Genomic DNA, 22,931 nt, shown 5'->3' on the forward strand with positions numbered 1-22,931 from the left:
ATGAAGATTGGGCCTAACAAAAAAGCAAAGGTGTGGGAAATCAAATTGGGGCTGACTGAGTAACGACTCGTAAAACCCTTTCCCTCCTCAAACAAAACCCTAAGGCGCCCTAACTTTGAAAATGAAGGGGAAGAAGAAGACGATGCCGAAAAACGACGTCCACGAAGAAGAAGCTCCATTGCCTTCTGATAAGGTTCCTTCGCCATCAGTATCCGATTCTGACTCTGACTACGAGGTGCTATTCTCAAGGAATTCTGACTTCATATAACTTTTTGTAACTGTGACTATATACTAATGCTAGTAGTGTACTTGTGTATTCTGTTTGTAGGACTCTTCTGCAGATGATGACGAATCTTCCGTCTCCCTGGATTCTCAATCTGAATCAGAGTTCGAAGAAGGTTCCCCTGAGAATGGTAGGTCCGGCGATTTAGAAGCCGAAGGAACTGAATCTTCTGTAGACGAGGTAAACTGCCTTCTGTTCTTAATAACATGGCATCTTTAGCGAGAAGGCCGCGTTGTTGCTTTTGTTACCATAAGTAATGAGTTGAAGAAATCGTTGCAGGACATTGTCAATGGTGAAGGCAGTGGAAATGAGACCTCTGACCTCCATCAGCCAGGAGCTGAGAGTGACTCCTCCGAGGATGAGGTGATCACTGTCATTGTCTTCTGAAACAGGCTCACGTATTGGATTTTGCCTCATTCTAAGAAGCTGTGTTATGCTTACGCCATTTGTGTTCCTTTTATAGGTGGCTCCTCGAAACACTATCGGAGATGTACCTTTGAAGTGGTATGAGGATGAACCTCATATTGGATACGACATAAAGGGCAAGAAGATCAAGAAAAAGGAAAAGCAAGACAAGTTAGATTCATTTCTTGCAAATGTTGACGATTCTAAGAGTTGGTTAGTTTCATTCGTCTGTGCTACTTATTTCCTTCATTTCAATTTCCATTATTGTATTCTTTTCTTCTCATAATGCTTCTAAACACCAACACTCAACTTTACATCCATCTACTCAGTACACACAGAGAGTATGTTCCTCGATGTATATAATATTTTCTTTGAGACGTTACATTTGGTATCCTTTCTATTATTTTGAGGCCTAAATTTTGAATTAGCATTGTATTTTTTAAACCCTATGCCCCTAAGCAGAACAGATTACAATACATTAAAGAAGGTAAATTGGGTAATTTTAAATAAATAAACAGTGAAGAACTATTATAGGAAGCTGGGAAAATAGTCAATCATTTATTCAAAATGGGTTCAACCAAATGCACACTAAATATGTCTACCAAAGTCTAATAGTGGAAAAATTGGTAGAATCCTACATGTTCTGATAGAAATACCAGGACATATAGTCTAAGAACTTGAAATTTATGGGTTTAATTTTTTCATCTTTTATATATTAGCCACTTGGTTTTGAACTTTTCCATCAGCCATGGATTACAAGATAAGTATGACCATGGTATTTTGTGGTTGGGTTACAAGGGCAAAATAGCTTGTTTTTGCACGAGTCCTATTATGAAATTATTTCTTATTGGTTTCCTTTTCTCTTGTTATAAGTATAGCACGTACATCTGTGGGGGAATATTATTTTATAGTTTGTTAATGTTACTGTCCTTCTAGAAACATATTTGATCTTTCTACATTCTTAAACATTGAAGGCGGAAAATCTATGATGAGTACAATGATGAGGTAGTTGAGCTGACAAAAGATGAAATCAAACTTGTCCGTAGACTGCTCAAGAACCAGGCACCACATTCTGACTTTGATCCTTATCCGGTATGTGTTTAGTTTCCATCTTATTTTAATTTTTAGGGATTTTGAGTACAATTTTAAATATAATTAGTGTGCACAGTTTTCTTCCTAAATTTTATCTCTCCTATGTAATATTCAGGATTATGTTGACTGGTATAAATGGGAAGATGCCAAGCATCCATTGTCTAATGCTCCTGAACCAAAAAGGAGGTTTATTCCTTCAAAGTGGGAAGCTAAAAAGGTAATCATTCCTTTGTTTACTAATGTGGAGATGTTCAGGAGGACATTGGAAACAAATTGATTTTTCTTATCACTTTTAAACTTCCGTGATTCTACAGGTTGTACAATATGTTAGAGCAATTCGCAAGGGAACAATTACTTTTGACAAACCAAAAGAGGAAGATGGTCCATATCTCTTGTGGGGAGATGATTCTGGTTCGACAGAAAAATCAAATCATTTGGCTTACATTCCTGCCCCTAAGCAGAAATTACCTGGTATTAACCGCGACTTACATTTTGGAGAGCCAAAATCTACTAATAGATAATATTTGTTTTTGCTTCAGATTTTTGGTGTACCTTGGTGATTGATAGCATAATTTCATTTTGTAGGCCATGATGAATCTTATAATCCTCCTTTAGAGTACATTCCAACTCAAGAGGAGATAAATTCTTATCAATTGATGTTTGAGGAAGACCGTCCTAAGTTTATTCCAAAAAGGTACTTTGTTTCAGGGCAAACGTTTTTACTCCCTTCTTTCTGTAGTGTCGGGCTAATAAATCATACTTGGTCAGGTTTACGTCTATGAGGAGCATCCCTTCATATGAGAATGCTATGAAGGAATCCTTTGAACGTTGTTTGGATCTGTACTTGTGCCCTCGAGTTCGGAAAAAGCGCGTGAGTGAAATATCTGTCAGAGAACTAGTTTACTGATTTGATTTTTGGTGCGAATGTGTGTATACTATAATTGGTATAATTTGTTCACTTTTTCTTTTCTTTCTGTGTTCTAGCTTAATATTGATCCTGAATCTTTAAAGCCAAAGCTTCCGAGTCGAAAGGAGCTTAAGCCTTATCCCATAACATGCTATATTGAGTATAAAGGCCATGAAGATGCTGTTACATCAATTTCCATTGAAGCTTCAGGGCAATGGATGGCTTCAGGTATGAATATTGATGACATATATTGCTGTTTCAATTTATGAAGGATGGAGATGGGTCTCTAACTTTTCTGCTATCTGCTCAGGTTCAAGTGATGGAACTGTCCGTGTCTGGGAGGTTGAAACTGGCAGATGTCTTAGGCGGTGGGAAGTTGGTGAAGCTGTCAGCTGTGTTTCCTGGAATCCTCTGCCTGATATGCATATTCTAGCTGTTTCTGCGTAAGTCTGATTTTATTGGCTATTAAGAGTCATATACCTTTTGTTCTATAAAATTCTTAATGTTTATATATGGTTTGATTGTGAAAATAAATCAATGGTAAATATTTGGTTTTAGGGGACAAGATGTACTTCTACTGAATACTGGTTTGGCGGATGAAGAATTGCAAAACCAGATTAAGGAGCTTCTCTGGATTGACTCTTCAACAGCATCAGATGACTCTGGTCAGTGCTTTTGTCACTTTGGTTTTGATCTAAACATTCAATAGAAGGCTCCAAGAGATCCAAACTCTCAAGTTGGCCTATGAACCCCAACTGAGCTTTTTATTGGAAGGGGGATCGGCTTAAAGTTTAAACCTAACTGGTCACTTGGGTGAATGTTGATTTGTTATTTATATCAATGCTTATGAGATTTTATGTCCCAGAATCGTGGTTTTGTTTTGTTTTTCTAATCATGCTCGAGTTTGCAGGTGATAAAGCACCTAGTGTAAGCTGGCTTAAAGATGACAAACATATGGGTTTAAGGTTAAGGCACTTCAAGGTATTTTCACATTTGTTTCCATTTCCATCTTGGTTCACTTGTTGATTGAATTTCTGTAGTTGTTCAATTAAACATTTGTAGATTTGTTTTTGCAGACAGTTACTGCTGTAGAATGGCACCGGAAAGGTGACTACTTTTCAACAGTGATGCCAACAGATATCCTTTTTAAGTGTTTCTTCTGATCAATTTATGCATACCTAATTATTCATTGGTTTATTGCTCAACACTACATGTCCCTGGTGATGATTGTTTATGATTTTTTTCCTTTATATTTTTGGTATATTATTGACTTTTGTTATTGTTGGGTGTATGCAAATAAATGTGCACGTGCTTTCATTGCACAAATATTAGTGCAACATATCTTGATGGCAAGGGAATCTTATTTTGTTCAACACAGCATTAGGCATGGCTGACTTTTAACTTCAATTAGAATAAACATAACCTTTTGGCCTTGAGCTGCTCTTTGTCGTGTTATTCCTCCTGTTGCATGCCATGCATCATTAATGGCTGTGTTTAGAATGTGGTTTCTTTACCTATGGAATTTACTGAAAACAAATCGTATTGAAATAGTTCTTGATTACCAAATTTTTAGCTGAATTGTTTTCTGACTGAATTATATGAAATTTAGAGGGATATAAATATATTAAACTAAGGGGTTGGTTGGTTTTTTCCTTGACAATTTCTTTACGTGAGTCCAGAGCAGTTTTGATACACCAGTTATCCAAGAAGCTTACGCAAAAACTTCCTTTCAAATTGCATGGACTTGCTGTTAGGTCAACCTTCCATCCATCCCGTTCCATCTTCTTCGTTTGTACGAAAAAGAACGTTCGTGTGTATGATTTATTAAAAACTAAGGTCATAAAAAAGCTTGATACTGGGCTTCGTGAAGCCTCGTCTATTGCAGTTCATCCTGGAGGTATGATTATTGTTGTCATAGAATTATATTGTAATCACTTCCTCTTCTACGCATAAAATGCAGAATGTTACTCATCATAATTGTTTGTCTGTATGTATTCCATGCAGGTGATAATTTAATTGTGGGTAGCAAAGAGGGCAAGATGTGTTGGTTTGACATGGACCTTTCATCTAAACCATATAAAATTCTTAAGTAAGTATTTTTTTGTCTGCTAATTGAAGGAATGCAAACTCGTTACTTTTTTGTGCAAGAGTAGTTCTCTGCTTGTGAACGCACAACTTATTATATAGTATTGGGCTATAAAGCCTTCCATGTCCTTTACCAATTTGTGTGGTAGCTGATTAGAAAATTAGCTATGCCAGTGAATGTGTCAAATTATGTTGATGTTATATTATGATACTCCCCCATTCATTATGTTTAAATTACAATTTCCTGTTTAATTGGGATATCGTTTGAAATTTTAAAGTTATTATAACATGATGAGTTCCCTTTGTGTTAGCATGGCCACTTCATATATATTGCTACAAAATTTCATTATTTGAAAAAACTAAACTAACAGGGCGTATAGGACATAAAATAACTATGGTGTATTTTTTGTATTGGTCAATGGTTTAATAATTTTATTGTTGCAGGTGTCACCCAAAAGATATCAACAATGTCATCTTTCACCGCACATATCCATTATTTGCTTCATGTTCGGATGACTGCACTGCATATGTTTTTCATGGAATGGTTTATTCTGATCTCAATCAAAATCCCCTTATTGTTCCTTTGGAAATTCTTCGTGGTCATACCAGTTCAAATGGCAGAGGTGAGTCTTTATGTTAATAAATTTGGGATCCAATTTTTTTTGAAAGATCAGACCAACTTAAAAAATAAACGAGTCCAGTGTTTTAACTATCAAATCAGTTCAGGATAGAAGGATCAGAGGAGCCTAGATGTTATAGCCTTGTCTAGAAAGGGAAAAAAACAAGTCAAGCATTTGAAAACTATAAAATCAGTTTAGGATAGTACTTGGTAGGAGGATAAAAATATCCAAACTATAGTACTTTTTATGTTATAATAATGGCACAGTCTTGTTTACAGATAAATGGATACTCGTTATACTGGCTGCTTTGGTTCTAGATGATTGATTCATTAGCGTAGGAAAAATAAAAGTCTCTGAAGGATCAGTCCAACCTTCCAAGCATTTTGTTGGCCTTTGTTTTCATCTTTGTGCAATATGTAGATGTAATCTGTTGTCACAATTGCCGTTATTTGATAAACCAACCCTGAGTATGTGGTTGGTTGATGATTGCCCATTACATTCTTATCTGACAATGCATTCGAGAACAATTACTTATATGCTAAATACTTCTTGATCTTACTTGGAAGTTGTCTGCATTGCAGGGATACTAGACTGTAAATTTCACCCTAGACAGCCATGGTTATTTACAGCTGGTGCTGATAAACTGATCAAACTTTACTGTCATTAGTATAAATACGGATATACAGGCGTGTGATTGGTCGACAAAATCTAGGATGCTAGCCTGCAACTTTTCAACAATTTTGTTCCTCATTTCTTAAATAGAAAACACTGCAAGGCAAAATGAAGGGCACCCAAAATAGCGAGGTTCTTGCTCTGGTTTTTTGAATTGTTTTTGTTTTTCACACATTTGTCGTTCTAAAATCTTTAGCCGAAGTATCATTCCAGGAATTCATATCCACAAAACCTCGCTTGCGGTTAGAATAGAACTGCATTTTTTATGTAACATGTCAGGTATGAGAAACCAAATTATTCGAAGACACCCAGCGGATGCTATTTGAGGGAGATTGAATGTGGCATTCTGTTTGGTTGTATTATAGTTAAAAACATCGAGTAATACTGTTTACAGTTTGTGTACCTTTTTAAAAGACGTCAATTACTGAGTTTGCAGTTTCGACGGTGTAGTGAGGCTTGCCACAAGAAATGAGCGCAATTATTCCGTGTTATGAAACACAAGATTTATTTTAGAGACTACTGGTAAATTTATATTATTGCTTTAAATCTGCGCAATTGTGTTTAAAATTGCGTTGTAGTAATTGGGTATCTCGAGTAAATTATGTTTGTACATTGCCAAATTAGGCTTCTTACCGTTCTTTGAGGAAAATGTTCGCATTAACCAAGTATCAAGACAGCGATACAAATGATTGTTCTGAATGATAAAAACCCACAGTTGTACTTATGAAATAGGCGTATTGGCCTATTAGTGTGCGTAGATGGGGATTAATTAAAATTAATTTTAGAATCGAGTAATAGGAAGGAAAAAGGTGTAACTTAATTACGATGCAGTATAACATTTCTCAGTAGTAGTCTGGTCAAAACGCGATTAAAATATAAGTAATGTGTTAGGATATAAAGAATTCATTAACATGATTAGAATATCATTGGTTAGTTAGTTGATTAAATACTAATAGGGGATGAATGAAGTAAAGGGGAGATAAAAAATTGTTACTATAATACATTGACTCCTTTTAGAGGGGAAACCATTTTTCCTTTTTATTCAATACGAAACTGTTTCAACTTTCGGTTTCCCTAAAGTTGGCCAGACCTGCGAAATCTCCAATAATCAAGGAGATTAGGTTGGAGCATATTGGAAAACATGATATGAAACTGATAAAATAGCTTTCATTTCTAACAAAATAGGAAAAATCAACCATCTCCGTACCTTTACTAAGGCGTTCATGATGCGTTAATGGCGACACAATATTCGGGATTTTGTGCATGCTTATTAGTTTGATCGAAAACCTAGTTAATGGAAAACAGGAGTCCAGACAAAAAATAACGATTTAATACTTAGTGATAACCATAACAAATAAATTAAACTATAGTTTGATTACAATAGCAGAACCCTCATCCACTGTAAAAGCGTGTGACTGCCGATTTTCATAAAAAATAAAAAGAATCATTTGACAGCATATATTATAACTATACATAACATGTAACACTTTATTTCAATTAGTGTTGTACATGAAAAATTACAAGAATGCCATGATAGTTCTATTCTTTCGAAATAAAGTATCATAAAAGCTGAACAGCTGCTATGGCAGGTATTTTTTCTCGCAACTTCTGTGTAACAGCTACACGCACAGTCATGACACTAGCAGCGGGGCCTGTAATTCTGATCTTTACTATTGGCTCATCAATAGCCACCAACTCAAGAGTTCCATCAGCAGCCCCGACCAAGTAGGGCCTTATTTCCTCAAGAACCTGAACCAGTTTATATAACATTAAGATTTTCACTTCATACTAATGTTACAGAAATTATATTAGTCATTTATACAATAACTGAACAGGTCTTGCTTGATATAGAAACTTAAAAAGATAGAATAAAGTCCAGTGTTTGAACCATTTCTTACCATCTATTGACAAATATACTATGATCTTAGACCAGTCTCAATAAACACAATCCTATGCATATAACATATGAAAAACAACATATACAGTTTAACAGCCTAGCAGGATAAAGCATCTTTCTTATACTGAAATGCAGAGCTTGATATTGAGGCCTAAACCTCATTATAACAGCTAGTAGTTAAACAGAAGTCTCTTTCCATCAAATAGACAGTGTACAGAACTGAGCAACATATGAGGTAAAGACTTCAATGTGCAACAGATTTTGTATCATATTAATGGGAATCACGGGAGGGTCTTAATGTGTGTAAATTATTACTAAACTTACCCACAAATAACAAAAGCATTCTTCACGAAAAATGTTTAACCTTTTCCCAAATTGTTTGAATTCCACAGATGACTTCCATCAACTAACTTGATTACAATGTAATATACAAAAGTTACCAATATTTATCATTCAATTATTTTTTGTCAGATATATTCGTATATCCGCTAGATTGTTTCAAAGAAATCCCAAGAAACATAAAAAAAATATACATTTAAGTCCCACTCAATCACTATTTGCATATTCATATCCTCTAGATATACTGTTTCCCTCTCAAGTCCCTTGGTGCATGTGAACAACTGTACTTGTGCGATACCATTTGAGAGAGAAAAAAACATTCTACCAGTTTTCTCAACAAAACTACAAAAAGTTTATTTCAAATATGAATAATCCAGAAGAACCAGCGAAGTATATATATGATCTTGATAGAACACAAAACTAACCTTCTCTATGTTTTCTTCATTTAGTTCAAGACCAGTTTCTTCATCAGCTATCGGTTCAACCGCCACTATTTCAGGGATCTTCTCCATCAGTCGACGCTCAATGCCCAATTTCATTGTTGTAACAGAGCTTGGACACGAACCACATGCTCCCTGTAGCTTCAACCGCACAACATTGCCATCAATTTCATGTAAAGCCACATTTCCACCATCTGCAATGAGATACGGTCGAATTTCATCCAATACACTTTCTACATTTTCAGCAGTTAATGGCAGTTCCACAGCTGGATTCAGAGTAGCAACACATTTTACTGCTGTACGAGGATAAAGTTAACATGAGATTCGGTTCCCCAATTGTCATACAAACAAAGAATCTGAAACTGAATTTGAAATTAAAGGAAGCAATACTGACAAACTAAGGTAGCAAGAAAATAGATTACATTTTCAACTTACTAAGATTAAAAATACGTTTGCACAGAGCAGCGTTTGGGTATTATGTTGAAATTAAAAAAGACAACAATTGTAATCCATGCAGGTATAGAGCTTTGAATCTGACAAATTCAATTGAAAGAAGGATACAGAAAAAGTACAGATTTTCAGAGAGACTAACCAAGGCTACGTGTAGAGCGCGATAAATGAATCCGAAAGGAAGAACGCAAAACGTTGCCCTTCCTCCTGAAAGAAGCATGCCCACCGAAAAACCTGGTTCCCTACGAAGGAAAAATTGCAAGATGAGATTAGAAAATAAGAGGGTTATTCAAAAATAATAATTCCAAAAACAAGATAAAATAAATAAATAAAAAAAGAAACTTTTTTGATACGAAGGAACGAGAAGACGAAGGAAGTTGTGGGGCTCTGCAGCAGGATTGAGTATTCAGCACCACAACTTGCATCCTTGTGGTCAGTCTCTTCTTCTTCTTCACAATTTTTCGACCTTTATTTTATTCTTCTGCACAAAACAATTTTTTCTTTCTTCTTCAACCTTTGATTTCTCTTCTTTCTTCCACCAATCTTTCTCCCTGTTAAATAAATTAAAATTAAAATTAAAATACCTTACGGCTCTTCATTCTGCTTCTTCTTTTTGGGCCTCCTATCTAAGCCCAATTCTTTACGGGCCTCAAAACTTAACAGTCTAATAATTCATTTTTGGAATATACTGTATAATAAAGTTTTCTTCTTTTCTTTTTAAAGCACGTTTGTTTGAATTTAATAATCAATAATAATAAAATAAAGCAAGTTGTTAAGTTTTTACAGACACAAAACACTAACAATGGAGGAAAGGAGTAGACAGAATTCGGTATTCAGGAGTTCGTCAGAAAACCAACGGAAATTCGGTCCTTAGAAAATCGAATTCTAAGTTGATTTTTTCTTTTTCTTTTTAAATTAAAAATAAAATTTTTAAATAAAGAAATATAATATTTTAAGATGGAAAACGTAATATAGTAATATTGGTAGTGTTTTGTAAAATTTTAGAAGATAAATTTGTATTGATGAATTAAAAAAACGAAAATAATTTATAAGATGAATATATATTTTAGACATGATTATATAAATATTGAAAAATATTGTTTTAGTCATATTTTTTTTTATTAAGAATAGGTAGTAAAAGTTATTAATAAGTGAAAAAAATATATTAAGTACATGTAGTTAGAAAACTCATAATGGTTCATAAAATAAATGTATATTTTGGAATTACTTTAATTTTGGTTGTAAATAATTTTGTAAAATCTTTCATTTTAACAAAAAAATGAAAAAAAAAAATGTTTCAAATGAGTTGTTTTCATTTCGGTCTTCTTTTATAGTATTATTTTTTTAATAAAATGGTACACAAGTTAAGTAGACAATAATGAATTTGAAATGTATAAATGAATAGAAATTTTATTTAATTAATGATTAAAATTAAAAAAAATAGAATATAATTAATTATGAGAAGTGGATTCCTTATTTTTAGATATGTGAGTACAATGATTTCGTGTAAGTCCACACGACATTGCCATCGATTAGTTAGTAGTTCCAAAATATCTGGTTCCTTCTATTGTGTTTCTTGAGATACTTTTGTATCAAAACACACAAAGATGTCTGTTTTGGCATATAAACGTCAACTTTGGTATCATGAAAAAACCCCATCAGTTTGAGGAAATATTCTTTTCCTACTGTTTTGAACCAATGAAGACCTATCTACACTGCTGTACATACCATCAAAAGCTCCTTTTTCATTCCTCCTCCAGATTATCTGTTCAACATGCATCCCAAAATATATAAAATACTGGAAAATCTAAAAGGTCTCTCATCCAATTATAGCTTTCTACATAACTGACTTTTATAAAAATTAATTTAAAAGCCATACATAAAGGGATTCTTAATTGGTTGACTTGAGCATATAAATAAAACTGAAAAGATTTTATAAATTCAAGAGTAAATAGTTCATATAAAGATGGGTCTTTTAATATCAGAAGCGGGTATGTACAATAGATTTGTTGATTTTTACAACAATTTCCTAAACAAATACCCATTATAAATTTTAATTGGTTAAGAGTGAGAATACTTAAAAATTATACTCAAATTCAAAGAGCAGTTGACACAGATGAATTTGGTCCCCATTAAAACAGCACACAGGAAAATGCAAGACAAAAGCATATAGGCTTGTACTAAATATGGGCAACTAAGAGCATGTCTGGATCAAATAACAATTATAACATTAATAACAAAGAATTCTTAATGAAGTAATAAAAGGTGGAAAACCTTGTTGTGTTGTTGAGGAGCTCCACTGGGAGAGTCCTTCAGCAGAATGGACATACGAGAAGAGGGGAGTGTTAGAGAATTGATTTCTATTGAAAATGAGGATGTTCTAAGAGTACAAGGAAGAACAAATCATGTGAACAGAGAGTGAATCGAAGATGTTTTTATGCAAAAACCTTGTCTTTGTTTTGTGTAAGGTTGTCAAAAAGCTTCCACTGCTGTATTCGGAGTAGAAACACACTTTACTGCTGTACGAGGATAAAATTAACATGAGATTCGGTTCCCCAATTGTCATACAAACAAAGAATCTGAAACTGAATTTGAAATTAAAGAAAGCAATGCTGACAAACTAAATGGCAAGAAAATAGTTTGTATTTTCATTTTTTCAAAATAGATTACATTTTCAACTTACTAAGATTAAAAATACGTTTGCATAGAGCAGCGTTTGGGTATTATGTTGAAATTTAAAAAGACAACAATTGTAATCCATGCAGGTATATAGCTTTGAATCTGATAAATTCAATTGAAAGAAGAATCCAGAAAAAGTACAGACTTTCAAAGAGACTAACCAAGGCTACGTGTAGAGCGCCGTAAATGAATCCGAACAGAAGAAGGAAAAACTTTGCCCTTACTCCTGAAAGAAGCATGGCCACCGAAAAACCTGGTTCCCTGCGAAGAAAGAATTGCAAGATGAGATTAGAAAATAAGAGGGTTATTCCAAAATAATAATCCCAGAAACAGGATAAAATAAAAAAAGAACCTTTTTTGATAGGAAGGAACGAGAAGACAAAGGAAGTTGTGGGGCTCTGCAGCAGGATTGAGTATTCAGCACCACAACTTGCATCCTTCTGGTCTGTCTCTTCCTCTTCTGTACAAAACTATCTTTTCTTTCTTCTTCCACCTTTGATTTCTCTTCTTTCTTCCCCAAATATTTCTCTCTGTTATGGAATAAATGGCTCTTTTCTTTTCAAAACACGTTTTCAAATATAATAAAGAAATATCATAAAATCTTGTTTAAATTTAATAATCAACATTAATCAAATTAACCAAACTCTTTATAATCAGTGTCGTAGACAAATCCAGAGAAAATGTATCACATCACATTTGGTGTGAGAACTATTAACTTTACGTGGATACATATTACCAGTTCAATTTTTACAAACACAAAAGACAAGAACAATCGAAAAAAGAAGAAAAAGACAAAGTCACAGGCATAACAGAGTGAGTAGAAATTAAGAATGATGAAGAAATAAAACATAGATTAAAAAGGAGAAGCATAAAGAGGATTGTGATGATGAGTAGTGGAAGATGATTTTCTCCTGAAAAGGAAATCCCCGACAAGAGGGATAATAGGTTTGTGTTTCCTCGTTTTTCTGGTTCCAAAAAGATGGTCGTTTTCTCCAAGACTCAGAATGTGACCCAAGCTTCGCGACTCTTCCTTCTTCCTCGCCAACTCCCTTTTGTTTTTCTCATCTTCGCTGATCTCAAACCGCACCGTCTTGGTCGGCGTCGCCGCAGCGGCCTTCCCGGCGGCGGCGGCCTCGGCCTGAGCCAACTTGGACATGTTTTTATGAAGCTGCGCGTTGAGCGTTGCCAGCGCTACCTCGGTTTCGGTGCCTCTTTCTTTGAGCAGCTTCAGCTCCGCCTTCGTTTTCTCGAGCTCTGCCTCCAGCTTCCTTATCACGTCAACGAGCTCGCCACTGTCTTGGTGAGTTTTCGTCGGCGGTGGTGATGGCGACGGTGATGGAGACGGTCTGTTCACCGGAGTGCCTGATGAGAAGGGCTTTGGAGAGTATAGTTCCCCGAGGAGAAGGCGTTCGCCGAATATGGCGACGGCTTCTTTGACGGAGGTGAAGGGACGAGAGGTGTCGACGGTGGAGCTGAAATCGGAATCCATTGTTGGATGATGGATTGGAATGAGAGGGTGTAAGTAATATTTGAGGATGATCGGTTGGGTCCATTTTCTTGTTTCTTTGCTTCCACTTCAATGTTTATGGATATTGGAATTAGCTGAGAAGAGAGACATAGTGCATAAGAAAGACATCGATCATCTTATGTCGTTTTTTTAAGCCTAAGACAGATATACAATGTAATGTGTCGTTGTTCTTGAACATGACCGCCAAACTAACAACCAACAAACTAACTTTGATGTCAGAAAAATCGTATTTTTCTTCTTCTCCATAGTCTCCTTAAAATTAAAGCTTTGGTTTTTAAGTCTTGCTGCTTTTGTAGGGTTGGTGAATGGATGATTTTGAATCATTAGTCCAATCTTTCAAGTAACCGAATCAGCTTTTAGCTCTATATGTAAGTAATTCATGAACAGATGCTGCATTCAAAGATTTTCTGTTCTTCTTTGCTTCACAACACATTCTTTACAGCAGTTTTTATTAATATTTTAAATTAAATGAAAGAGTTTTTGATAAAATACTTTAAATTTTCTTAAGAAAATAATTTTTATAAATTTTTTAAATTCTGTACATCTTCCGATCCATCTTCTTCACGGTTATTTCTGAATTTAGTTTTAATGCATGAAAATATGAACTGTTATCAATTGCTCAGAAGAACATGTAAACTTAGAAGAATTTCTATATAATTCTTTAAAACAAATTATCTTCACTTTAATGATAAAAGAATCTTTCTGCAAATTATGAATTTGAATCATCCTTTTCTTTTCTTCTACTTATTTTCGACAGTATTTTTCATAATTTGATTTGGATTCAGCTGGTTTGAATGAGTATATTCGTTTGTGGATAATTACAGTTAAATCATGCTATAAAGCATAATTAAGGTGATTAGATTTGGGCTTTCGTAAATGTTATGGATGAATATTCTAATAACACAGTATAATAAATCACCTTGATGTCGCAGTAATTGTAATTAAAAATTTCTATAATTTTAAGTTATAAATTAGACGTATTAAAAACAAATATCTGATTTACTGAGGATAAATTATATCAGACAAAATATATTTATGCTTCAGAGTTATATTTTTTAACTTATATATTCATTTAAATCATTCAATTTAAACTATCTTATCCTTTCATCTCCAATAGGATAAATCATTTATATTTTTTTAAACGTAATAATTTATCATAAATCTTTTTCTTTTCACGAGAATAACAAACTATCATTAGTAACAAATGTATTAAAACAACAATTTGTTTTAGAAATTAATAAAATGATTAAGATTAAAAAAATTAAATAAAAAATATTAAATTTAAAAATAATCATTTAAAGGATAACATTAATAATATAATTATTTTAATTTTAAATAATTTTTATTCAAAAGATAAAATTGGAAAGGAAACATGGATACAAAAGAATCTTTATATGTAAGTATAATATATATTTAATGTTTTTTCTGCAAACAATATTATTAAAATTATTTTTATGTATTTATTTGAGTTATATAATACGAATAGTTTTCACTTTTTCATGATAAATAACTAAATTATAAAGTTTATATATATTTTATTTATAATGATGAATTTAGCACTAAGAAAAAACTTTCACTTAGGTTCCTTCCTTTATCAAAACTAAAAAAATCCACTCAAAAATCATGTCCACCACTTATTATAATCACATCATGTCATTTCAGTGTTTAAAATTATATCCAGGTAACTTAGTATTGGTTCTCATCTTTAAAAATTTAATTATTGAAATTTTAAACTGTAACACCCAAAATGCAAAAAAATAAAAAATAAAAAATACATCAATTTCTTTAATATAACGTGTGAAAATATAGAAAGATAGTTTTTTAAAAAATATTTATAGAATATCTATTGATGTTCCTCTGTATACTATACATACGATATTTTCCCTTCCCTGTCAAAATACAATTATAATCGATAAAAGACAACACAATGAAAATTCAAACAAGAAACTAATATTTTAATTATTAAAATATGTTAATAAAATTTTTAAATATTTGTATTAATGATACCACAATATATATATTCAAACATATCAAATCACTGCTTAATATGTTTCTATTGTTAAGTAAGCATCCAAATCGTTATAATGGAAATCACATTTTGGTTGACATGGAAAATATGTAATGGAAAAATAAATTATATATTTTAAATTGATAAAATTAAAATAAAATTATAAGATATAAATATGATTAAAATATGAGAGAATATTTAAAGATTTTATATTAATTAAAAAAATTGACCGAATAAAATATATTGATATTTTTTTTCACGCGATATATTATGTAGGTGATTCAAATTATAGTTAGAAATTTAGATATCTCATAAAGCACATTCCATAATTAAATATTTACATTATATAACATAATTATTAATAAGGGTGAATTAAAAATTACATAATTAACGCTCACAATTACCAATTTCTTTCTAAAGTATATAAATGAAATTAGTATATATTATATTAGTCATTGTTTTTCTTAAGAAATTATAATTATTTTGTTGAGATAAGATAATATTTATTATAATTGCTGTAGAAATATCAACTGATAATACTAGTAATTAGTAATTAAGATATATTGTTGGGTTGCATTGCATCTGAGCTTTTGAGAAGACAACAGAGCTCACACAATCTGTCAATGGCAAATCCAACTCTCTCATGTCTCTTTCTCGCTCTTCTCTGCGTTCACTCGCTATTCGTCGTCTTTGCGTACGCCGATTCTCATTTCGAAGGTTTCGAAGCCGAAGACGACGATGAAATCGAAGACGCTTCCATCGATCCCGCATCTCTCCGATCACCGCCCCTCTCCGACCCCACCCCTCTCGCCACCGATCCAACTCCCCAACCACCACCCTCCGATCTCCCTAAGTCCCCTCCCGCCACCACCACCACCACCTTCGATTTTTGGGACGACGACGAATTCGAGGGCGTTCCCGTCGAACACCCCGCCCCCGAACCTCCCTCCGATCCCAAATCCACTGAAAACTCCACCGCCACCCAAACCCCTCCTATCCCTAATTCTCCCCGCTCTTTCACCGTGGAGATCCTCTGCGGATCCTTTCTCATCATGTTCGCCATCAATTACTTCACCGGCAAGCGCGAGAACGAGAACATCGCGCTCTCCTGGGCTGCGCAGTTCGCTGCCAAGGATTCTATCTTCGAGAAGAATTTCAGCCTTCTAGGGATCGGTGACGGCGGCGACGATGCGCCCTTGCTGCTGAAGGAGGGGCAGACGACGTTCAAGTTCTACGCGAGCGGGAGAAGGTACTGCCAGGGGCTGTTGGCGACGCTCGAGTTGAAAAGCAGGCACGATCTCATCGCGAGGATCTATAACATGATCGTGCCCTGCAGGGACGAGATCGCGTTCGAAGTGTACATGAACGATGACGCCATGGATCATGTGGTTTTCGCAATGGCCAAGAAGAAGGCTGCCAAGGCCATGCACAAGGATGTGAGGGATTTGCAGAGGTTCGGCAGTGTTCTCTCCCCTCTCACTTCCAGGAAGTGGGTTGCTGATGACCTCGCTGTTATCTCTGAATCCAAGGAAGTAGCTGCTGATTTGATCACCGACGCCGTCATTGATCAGGTTCCTTTCTCTTCTTTCAATTACCAATTTTCTTCTCATGCTATTTTATGGTTGCTATCTGTTTTTTAATCTTATTTCAATATGTAGAGAGGCTTTGTTTAATCTTCATAGTTATGCTTGAGAATAGTCTTTGTTTGATAACTTATTGAATAAATGCTTAATTAATTTGTTTATGTAACTCGCCCTTAGAGACTTCACAGGCAATGAAGCTTTCATGTGATAAATTCTTGCTAATTTAAGTGCTTTATTAGCTTTTTATCCTTGTGTGCCCCTTCACTAGAAGCTTACCTGAGTATGAAGGTCAGTTGTCACAGGTGGCATCTTTAGTTTCTAACTTCACCGAGAGATTGAATTGCATAGAGAGAAAGGGGTAGAAATAGATTTTGCTGGTTGGTTTTGTCTTGAGTTATTTATAACTCCGTTTCTGTAGAATGAATTTTCTCTCACGTTGCAATTGATACTGCCGAAAAGCATGGACCCTTTCTTAAAACCAAGGTCCAAAAGCTGTAGAACATTATATATTATTGTTTAAAATACTACCTTTTCCATCCAACATATAACCTATTTATTTTAGACTTCTCCTCAGGATTCCCACCAGGCATTATTTTCGCTGTCACTCTTTTTTTTCTCCTCACTAACTGTTGGCAATAGTAATTATATGAAGAGCTAGAGCAATCTTTGGGCTTGCTGCTACGCTATCCTTTAGAACAAGGTGAAAGTCTGAGTTTCAAGGCTGTTGAAATGATGAAGTTTTAGATACTGGAGAGAGAATGGAGAGAAGGTGAAAGTCTGTGTTGATGTGCATACAAAACTTATAGCACCAACTCTTGTTTATACTAATCATTTTGTCCTAATTAAGTATGAATACAAATTATAAGACAAATAAACATGGCAATCAATCCTGAGTGGTATTTCGAAATAGGGGAACTAATCCTAATGGATAATTTAAGATTCTCTATGATGTGATATTTTTATATATTCTACAGAGGGAAGGTTTATGATTCGCCCACATGCAGCTAAGGATGGTGATTGGCGATGCATGGAAGAACTATGTGTTCCTAAGAATAGTGTATGGGAGTGTATCTTCACTTTGGTGATCCAGAGATTTTGGGGACTAGTAGATCTGTGGTGGTGGTCTTGTAGGAAAACTTGCCTGAAATTTTTCTGTTGGTGTCATCAATTACAGGAGAAGTCTGAAGCATGTTGGAAACATTCGATGTTTGTTTTCCCTCTCTTTTTGGTTTTAAAAACTGTTTTCTGGAAAAAAAAATATTCTACTAAGTAATCTATTTCTCACCCAATTTTAGAAGATAAAATGTCAAACCAAAAAAATAAACTCTATTATCCACACCAATGTTAGCAAAAGCATCAACGCACATCCATTTCAGGCATGATCTACTCAACCTGTTTAGCTCTAATACCTTTGGAAGTTATAGTTTGAACATTAAAAAATCTCAAAATATAAAGGTTAGTCATATTTTTATTCAAATACTTAGATGACCTTTTACCTGCCATCTGAACATTCCATTGTACGGAAAGAAGAGCAGAATGAAAAAGAATAGATTTCTTGAATTTCATATGATTCCTAGCTTTCCAAATAATCCAAATAATGAAAGTGATAACAACAAGCTGAATATTGCAAACAATGGGACTGGCTTTTTCAGAAATAAAAGAAAGACAATCTTCAATCCAAGAACAAGAAAAGTTAGGGAAAGCAAAAGCTATATGCGTATGTGTGTACATTATAATGTATGTTTAAATCCTAAAGCATTAACCCTTTTTTATTCTAATCACAACACAATCCTCAGTCCTAACTAATTACGGTAGCAAATCATAAGATAAGGATATACAACTTGATCATACAAGATGACGAGAAGTAGGAAACTAAATTTAAATATAATATACTATACTTTTGGAATTTGTTATCTCATTAAATTGGCATATATTTTGGTCAGTTTGTCACTTGTCGAGACGAAGATTATTAAAACAGTAATATGAGTAATAATAATTATATATTCAATGATTTTATGAGGAGCATTATTTATCATGTTCAAAACTTTATGTGGTTGATTGTTAGATATAAGTTGGCATCCTCCTTGGTTATCCTGGTTGATAGTGTGTCTTTTGGTTACATATTCTTTTGATGCCATTTGTGTGAAGTGACCATGCACCGCTGTTTCAATTTGCTGTTAAGTAGCTTGATTACATTTGGCTTCATTTAATGTTTTCAAGCCTTAACGCAAAATAAGGGTCTTGTTTCATCTGCACTGTTTCATATCCTGTTAAACTTATTTATTGGACTCAAAATCAGATACTGTTATACTGCAGGTTTTTGGTGACAAAGCTTTTGAAAAATTTGGAAAAGGTTTAATTTCATTGCATTTCTCCGATCAGCACCCCGGTATACACAAGAAGGTATTGTTGTTCAAGTTTGCGCTTCCTGCTGCCAAGAACATGGCTGACATGACTCGGCTGGTGGCTCTTGTTCCGTATTATATTGACTTGATCGGAAGATATAAATTAAGTTCACAGGTGGGTTAGTCATGCTACGAATCTATGTTTGGCTTGTAGGTGATGAAGTTTTTATGGTTGTTCCTTAAATAAGTGGTGTTCATATTTCAGGCTCGGTCAAAGACAGAGGGTGCACGACAAAAGGCTGCTCTGGAGGCACAGAAAGAACTCCGAAATGCACAACAAGAGGCCATGCAGAGAAGAAAGGCGGAGAGGAAAAAGATGATGGAGGAGGCAGAGGCAAAGTTGAGTGCAGAGGCTATTCGAAAGAAAGAAGCAAAAGAGCGTGCTCGTCAAATGAAGAAGTCAATGCCAAGGATGAAAATGGCCCGTGGTGCGTAATTCTTGAATGTTGTCTGTGAAGCTTGATGAGTTTAAGGCCTTCCCCACCCACCTTAATGTTTGAATGTTGTGGGACCCTTTCCTCTTGTCTTCTGCCTTTTGTAGAATTTACGGCAATGTACCTTTTTAGTTGGCATTTCCTCCTAAACTTTTAGCTGGCTAGATAGGCCTCACCACGTCTTAGGTGGATTTTGAATGTACCAAAATTTCCATTTTAGAGACATTTATTTACGACTTCTTCATAACTTCTTCATAACAAGTTAAATCTATTTATTCTACCTCCCTTCTCACAATATTCTCTTTAAGTGGTATTGTACTGTCTTTTACTCATGTTTGAAAAACAAAAATTTCTACTATCCTTTTACTTCACAACCAGTTTCTATCCCCACTCTTTATTAATTCACAGTCGTTTTCACCATTGGATGAAAGGATGTAGCTAGTTTTTTATGCTGTGTGCAGTAAATAGGACAACATGGAAAAATAGTTGTTTGCAGATTATTATGTCCCTTTCTTATGTTTTGGTATTAAATGGAGTACACATTTGATTAATCAGGGGAAGAACTGTTACAGTTGGGTGAGATTATACGCCACACATTTTTAAGCATTTCTGTATCACTTGTAAAACAAAAGTATGTTTGCGCATCAATTCAATTTTGCAGAAGCCAGGCTTGAGTTCTTTTTGCAAATTTAAGTTAACACAAATTTTAGTTCACAAATATTAATCCAAACATGTATTACACCATCAAATTAACCTTAATTTATCATAATTTATTTTTAAAAAACTAATTTTATTTCACTAATATTTTTTGTACAAGTTTATTGTAACATCCCAAAAATACAGTGTAAAACCATATAATAGAATGATTACATATAATAATATTACAGCTCAGTTCTAACAAAAGATAGGACGTACGGTTAAGGCTGAACGACCTTACAAAAAGACTAGAAAATTAAAAACCGAACATCCTAAGTAATTCTGACCGAACGGTTTACAAAAGCCTATACGGAACGGTCAAAACGAAAGCAAAGGGAAAAGGTGATCGAGCGTTCACCTTACTATCAGACTACTATTGACCGAATGGCTCGGTCTTAACTTCTAACTCTACTAAGTTATCTTCCTCCAACGCCTCTTCCAATGCTTCTTCCAGCAACTCTTCTCCTTCTGCTCCCACCCACAGGGTGATCATCGCAATGACAAAGACGAACGAACGAGAATACATGGCAAGACAGGAAATAGGGTAAGCTTATGTAATTTAATTCATGGATAAACATACATTTCACAAAATCAAACACGCAAGATATATTTCATCATACGATTCATTCAAAGCTTAATACTAGACTGATTGTCCGGACTGTATGAAATCTGTGTAGTTACAGGCGTTCGTGCACCCAGGTGATGTAGTAACTGGGATACCCTCAACAGCTGCCACCCGAGGTTAGTCCTATCTGTCCAAAGTACCCCTAAGGACTAGAACCTCCTGTCGTTCCCACACATGACCTACCCTCCTCTACGTGAGGACGAGTACTCACGGAACATAAGGATGAACCGTCAGCTTAGCATGACCACATTCATACTTTACAAATTCCAATATTCAACCATGAGTCGTTCCTCCCTGGAACGCTCGTCCATAATCCAACACATTTCATTCATACCATATTCTCTTCATCTTTCATTATTATTCATATCTCTTAAACATTTCTCACAAAATCAGTAAGGATACCAATTTCCAAACGTTCAACTTTCACTTTTAAATAGACCGAACACTTAGAGTGTTACCGAGAGACTTCCAGTCCATAATAGATTAAGACCAAGGAGGTTACTATCGGGCTGAGAAAGAAACCGAGCGCAATAGATATTGCAAGAAACGAATGGAACGAATGTTAATTACAAGGTGAGCCAATTTGATGAACTGACTCTTGAGAGCTCCAATCGAACACTGAAAAGACCATGCCAAGTACTAAGACTCTAGGCTGGAACCAATGGATACAGACACTTCAAAACATTCAAAGAATAATACTTAGAAGGAGTCACATAAGGAAACCAAACGCTTATGAATACTTAGCTCATTTGAGTTTAGCATCAAGAAAATCGAATGTCAGTTAATGACCGAACACGGTAGAGAGAAAACTCTATTGAAGTTGGACGAACACTATTTTCCTCAATATAGATTATAAAAGAAACGAGTACGAGCGCTTGGTGTAAGACCGAGCACTACTCAGTACGAGCGTTTGGTGTGAGACCGAGCATTACTCAGTACGAGCGCTTGATGTAAGACCGAGCACTACTAAACTTATAATAGAAAGCTTGATAAATATAATAAGATACTATTGAAGTAGTGTTTTAAGAATAAACGAGACTATACAAATACATATATATATATATATATATTTAAATTTATCACAGGATACCCAGATACAATTATGCTTGGCCAAACGCTTAAGCATAGTATTTCAACACGAAGACGCTCGTCCTCAACTATGATTCTTCCCAAATGAAAGAACCCAATCCCAACCAAGTTCACTATAAAAACCGAACGCCAAGAACCAACTATGCTTGGCCGAACGCTCATGCACAGTATTTCAAAACGAAGACGCTCGTCCTCAACTAGGATTCTTCCCAAATGAAAGAACCCAATCCCAACCAAGTTCACTAGAAAAACCGAACGCCAAGAACCAACTATGCTTGGCCGAACGCTCATGCACAGTATTTCAAAACGAAGACGCTCGTCCTCAACTAGGATTCTTCCCAAATGAAAGAATCTAATTCTAACCAAGTTCACTAGAAAAACCGAACGGTCAAAAACCGTTCAGTGACGAACGTACACTTTCATAGGAAATTTCATACTTCGAAATCATTTATCTCAATTAAATTTCTCAACATATCTCTTCATAATTTCATATACACATATCATAGTCAATTTTCATACTTCATACAATCCATATCATAGAAATTTCATATATTTAATACATCAGAACATAGCACATTCATATTTCATATCCAATCATCAAATCAACGAATGGTCATGCAGCACAGTAAACATACGAATTAAATTAAATAAGCTTCCCTTACCTCTGAGCGTGACCGAACGTCCACAGAGGCAG

At 34.7% G+C, this 22,931-nt stretch overlaps 4 protein-coding genes across 9 annotated transcripts; 2 read left to right on the forward strand and 2 right to left on the reverse strand.

Annotated features, from left to right (window-relative positions):
• Positions 1 to 33: 33 nt before the first annotated feature.
• Positions 34 to 6,513, forward strand: LOC148198869 (ribosome biogenesis protein BOP1 homolog). Of its 2 annotated transcripts, none has more exons than XM_088116658.1 (18): positions 34 to 235; positions 329 to 463; positions 563 to 646; positions 747 to 901; positions 1,663 to 1,750; positions 1,896 to 1,997; positions 2,095 to 2,251; positions 2,366 to 2,474; positions 2,549 to 2,651; positions 2,765 to 2,915; positions 2,998 to 3,130; positions 3,246 to 3,352; positions 3,598 to 3,668; positions 3,764 to 3,824; positions 4,357 to 4,584; positions 4,692 to 4,776; positions 5,217 to 5,395; positions 5,974 to 6,513. In XM_088116658.1, the coding sequence occupies exons 1-18, from the start codon at positions 122 to 124 to the stop codon at positions 6,057 to 6,059; spliced, it is 2,148 nt and encodes a 715-aa protein (XP_087972784.1). In that variant the 5' UTR covers positions 34 to 121; the 3' UTR covers positions 6,060 to 6,513. The 2 variants fall into 2 exon arrangements, with proteins under 2 accessions (XP_087972784.1, XP_087972783.1); XM_088116657.1 differs by having other exon boundaries at positions 35 to 235; positions 1,663 to 1,780.
• Positions 6,514 to 7,385: 872 nt separating this feature from the next.
• LOC148198870 (nifU-like protein 2, chloroplastic) lies at positions 7,386 to 12,438 on the reverse strand. 5 transcript variants are annotated; one of them, XM_088116385.1, is made up of 4 exons: positions 12,222 to 12,438; positions 9,333 to 9,432; positions 8,726 to 9,033; positions 7,386 to 7,813 (listed from the first exon to the last, which is right to left on the reverse strand). In XM_088116385.1, the coding sequence occupies exons 1-4, from the start codon at positions 12,303 to 12,305 to the stop codon at positions 7,625 to 7,627; spliced, it is 681 nt and encodes a 226-aa protein (XP_087972511.1). In that variant the 5' UTR covers positions 12,306 to 12,438; the 3' UTR covers positions 7,386 to 7,624. The 5 variants fall into 5 exon arrangements, with proteins under 5 accessions (XP_087972511.1, XP_087972510.1, XP_087972509.1 ...); XM_088116384.1 differs by having other exon boundaries at positions 8,726 to 9,036; positions 12,222 to 12,415; XM_088116383.1 differs by lacking the exon at positions 12,222 to 12,438 and adding an exon at positions 9,544 to 9,741 and having other exon boundaries at positions 8,726 to 8,934.
• A 90-nt stretch (positions 12,439 to 12,528) lies between these two features.
• On the reverse strand, positions 12,529 to 13,624 carry LOC124844142 (WEB family protein). The gene has a single exon (XM_047321024.2). It carries the CDS (start codon positions 13,356 to 13,358, stop codon positions 12,723 to 12,725), a length of 636 nt encoding a protein of 211 aa, XP_047176980.2. The 5' UTR covers positions 13,359 to 13,624; the 3' UTR covers positions 12,529 to 12,722.
• A 2,351-nt stretch (positions 13,625 to 15,975) lies between these two features.
• Positions 15,976 to 20,107, forward strand: LOC124844138 (uncharacterized protein At5g49945). Its single transcript, XM_047321017.2, has 3 exons — positions 15,976 to 16,976; positions 19,305 to 19,508; positions 19,599 to 20,107. Exons 1-3 carry the CDS (start codon positions 16,029 to 16,031, stop codon positions 19,827 to 19,829), a joined length of 1,383 nt encoding a protein of 460 aa, XP_047176973.1. The 5' UTR covers positions 15,976 to 16,028; the 3' UTR covers positions 19,830 to 20,107.
• Positions 20,108 to 22,931: the final 2,824 nt, after the last annotated feature.

This window comes from Vigna umbellata, chromosome 5 (genome assembly GCF_029865625.1).
Source record: "Vigna umbellata cultivar VRB3 chromosome 5, Vumbellata_1.0, whole genome shotgun sequence".
NCBI classification, from domain to species: Eukaryota; Viridiplantae; Streptophyta; class Magnoliopsida; order Fabales; family Fabaceae; genus Vigna; species Vigna umbellata.

Coding starts and splice junctions, on each gene's coding strand:
- LOC124844142 (XM_047321024.2), bottom strand. CDS start 13,358: ATGGATTCCGATTTCAGCTCCACCGTCGACACCTCTCGTCCCTTCACC.
- LOC124844138 (XM_047321017.2), top strand. CDS start 16,029: ATGGCAAATCCAACTCTCTCATGTCTCTTTCTCGCTCTTCTCTGCGTT. Junction 16,977..19,304: donor CCGACGCCGTCATTGATCAG/GTTCCTTTCTCT, acceptor GTTATACTGCAG/GTTTTTGGTGACAAAGCTTT. Junction 19,509..19,598: donor GATATAAATTAAGTTCACAG/GTGGGTTAGTCA, acceptor TTCATATTTCAG/GCTCGGTCAAAGACAGAGGG.
- LOC148198870 (XM_088116384.1), bottom strand. CDS start 12,305: ATGCAAGTTGTGGTGCTGAATACTCAATCCTGCTGCAGAGCCCCACAA. Junction 9,037..9,332: donor GCGCTCTACACGTAGCCTTG/GTTAGTCTCTCT, acceptor ATCCTCGTACAG/CAGTAAAATGTGTTGCTACT. Junction 7,814..8,725: donor ATGAAGAAAACATAGAGAAG/GTTAGTTTTGTG, acceptor AAACTGGTTCAG/GTTCTTGAGGAAATAAGGCC.
- LOC148198869 (XM_088116657.1), top strand. CDS start 122: ATGAAGGGGAAGAAGAAGACGATGCCGAAAAACGACGTCCACGAAGAA. Junction 3,131..3,245: donor CATATTCTAGCTGTTTCTGC/GTAAGTCTGATT, acceptor ATTTGGTTTTAG/GGGACAAGATGTACTTCTAC. Junction 3,825..4,356: donor TTCAACAGTGATGCCAACAG/ATATCCTTTTTA, acceptor CAATTTCTTTAC/GTGAGTCCAGAGCAGTTTTG.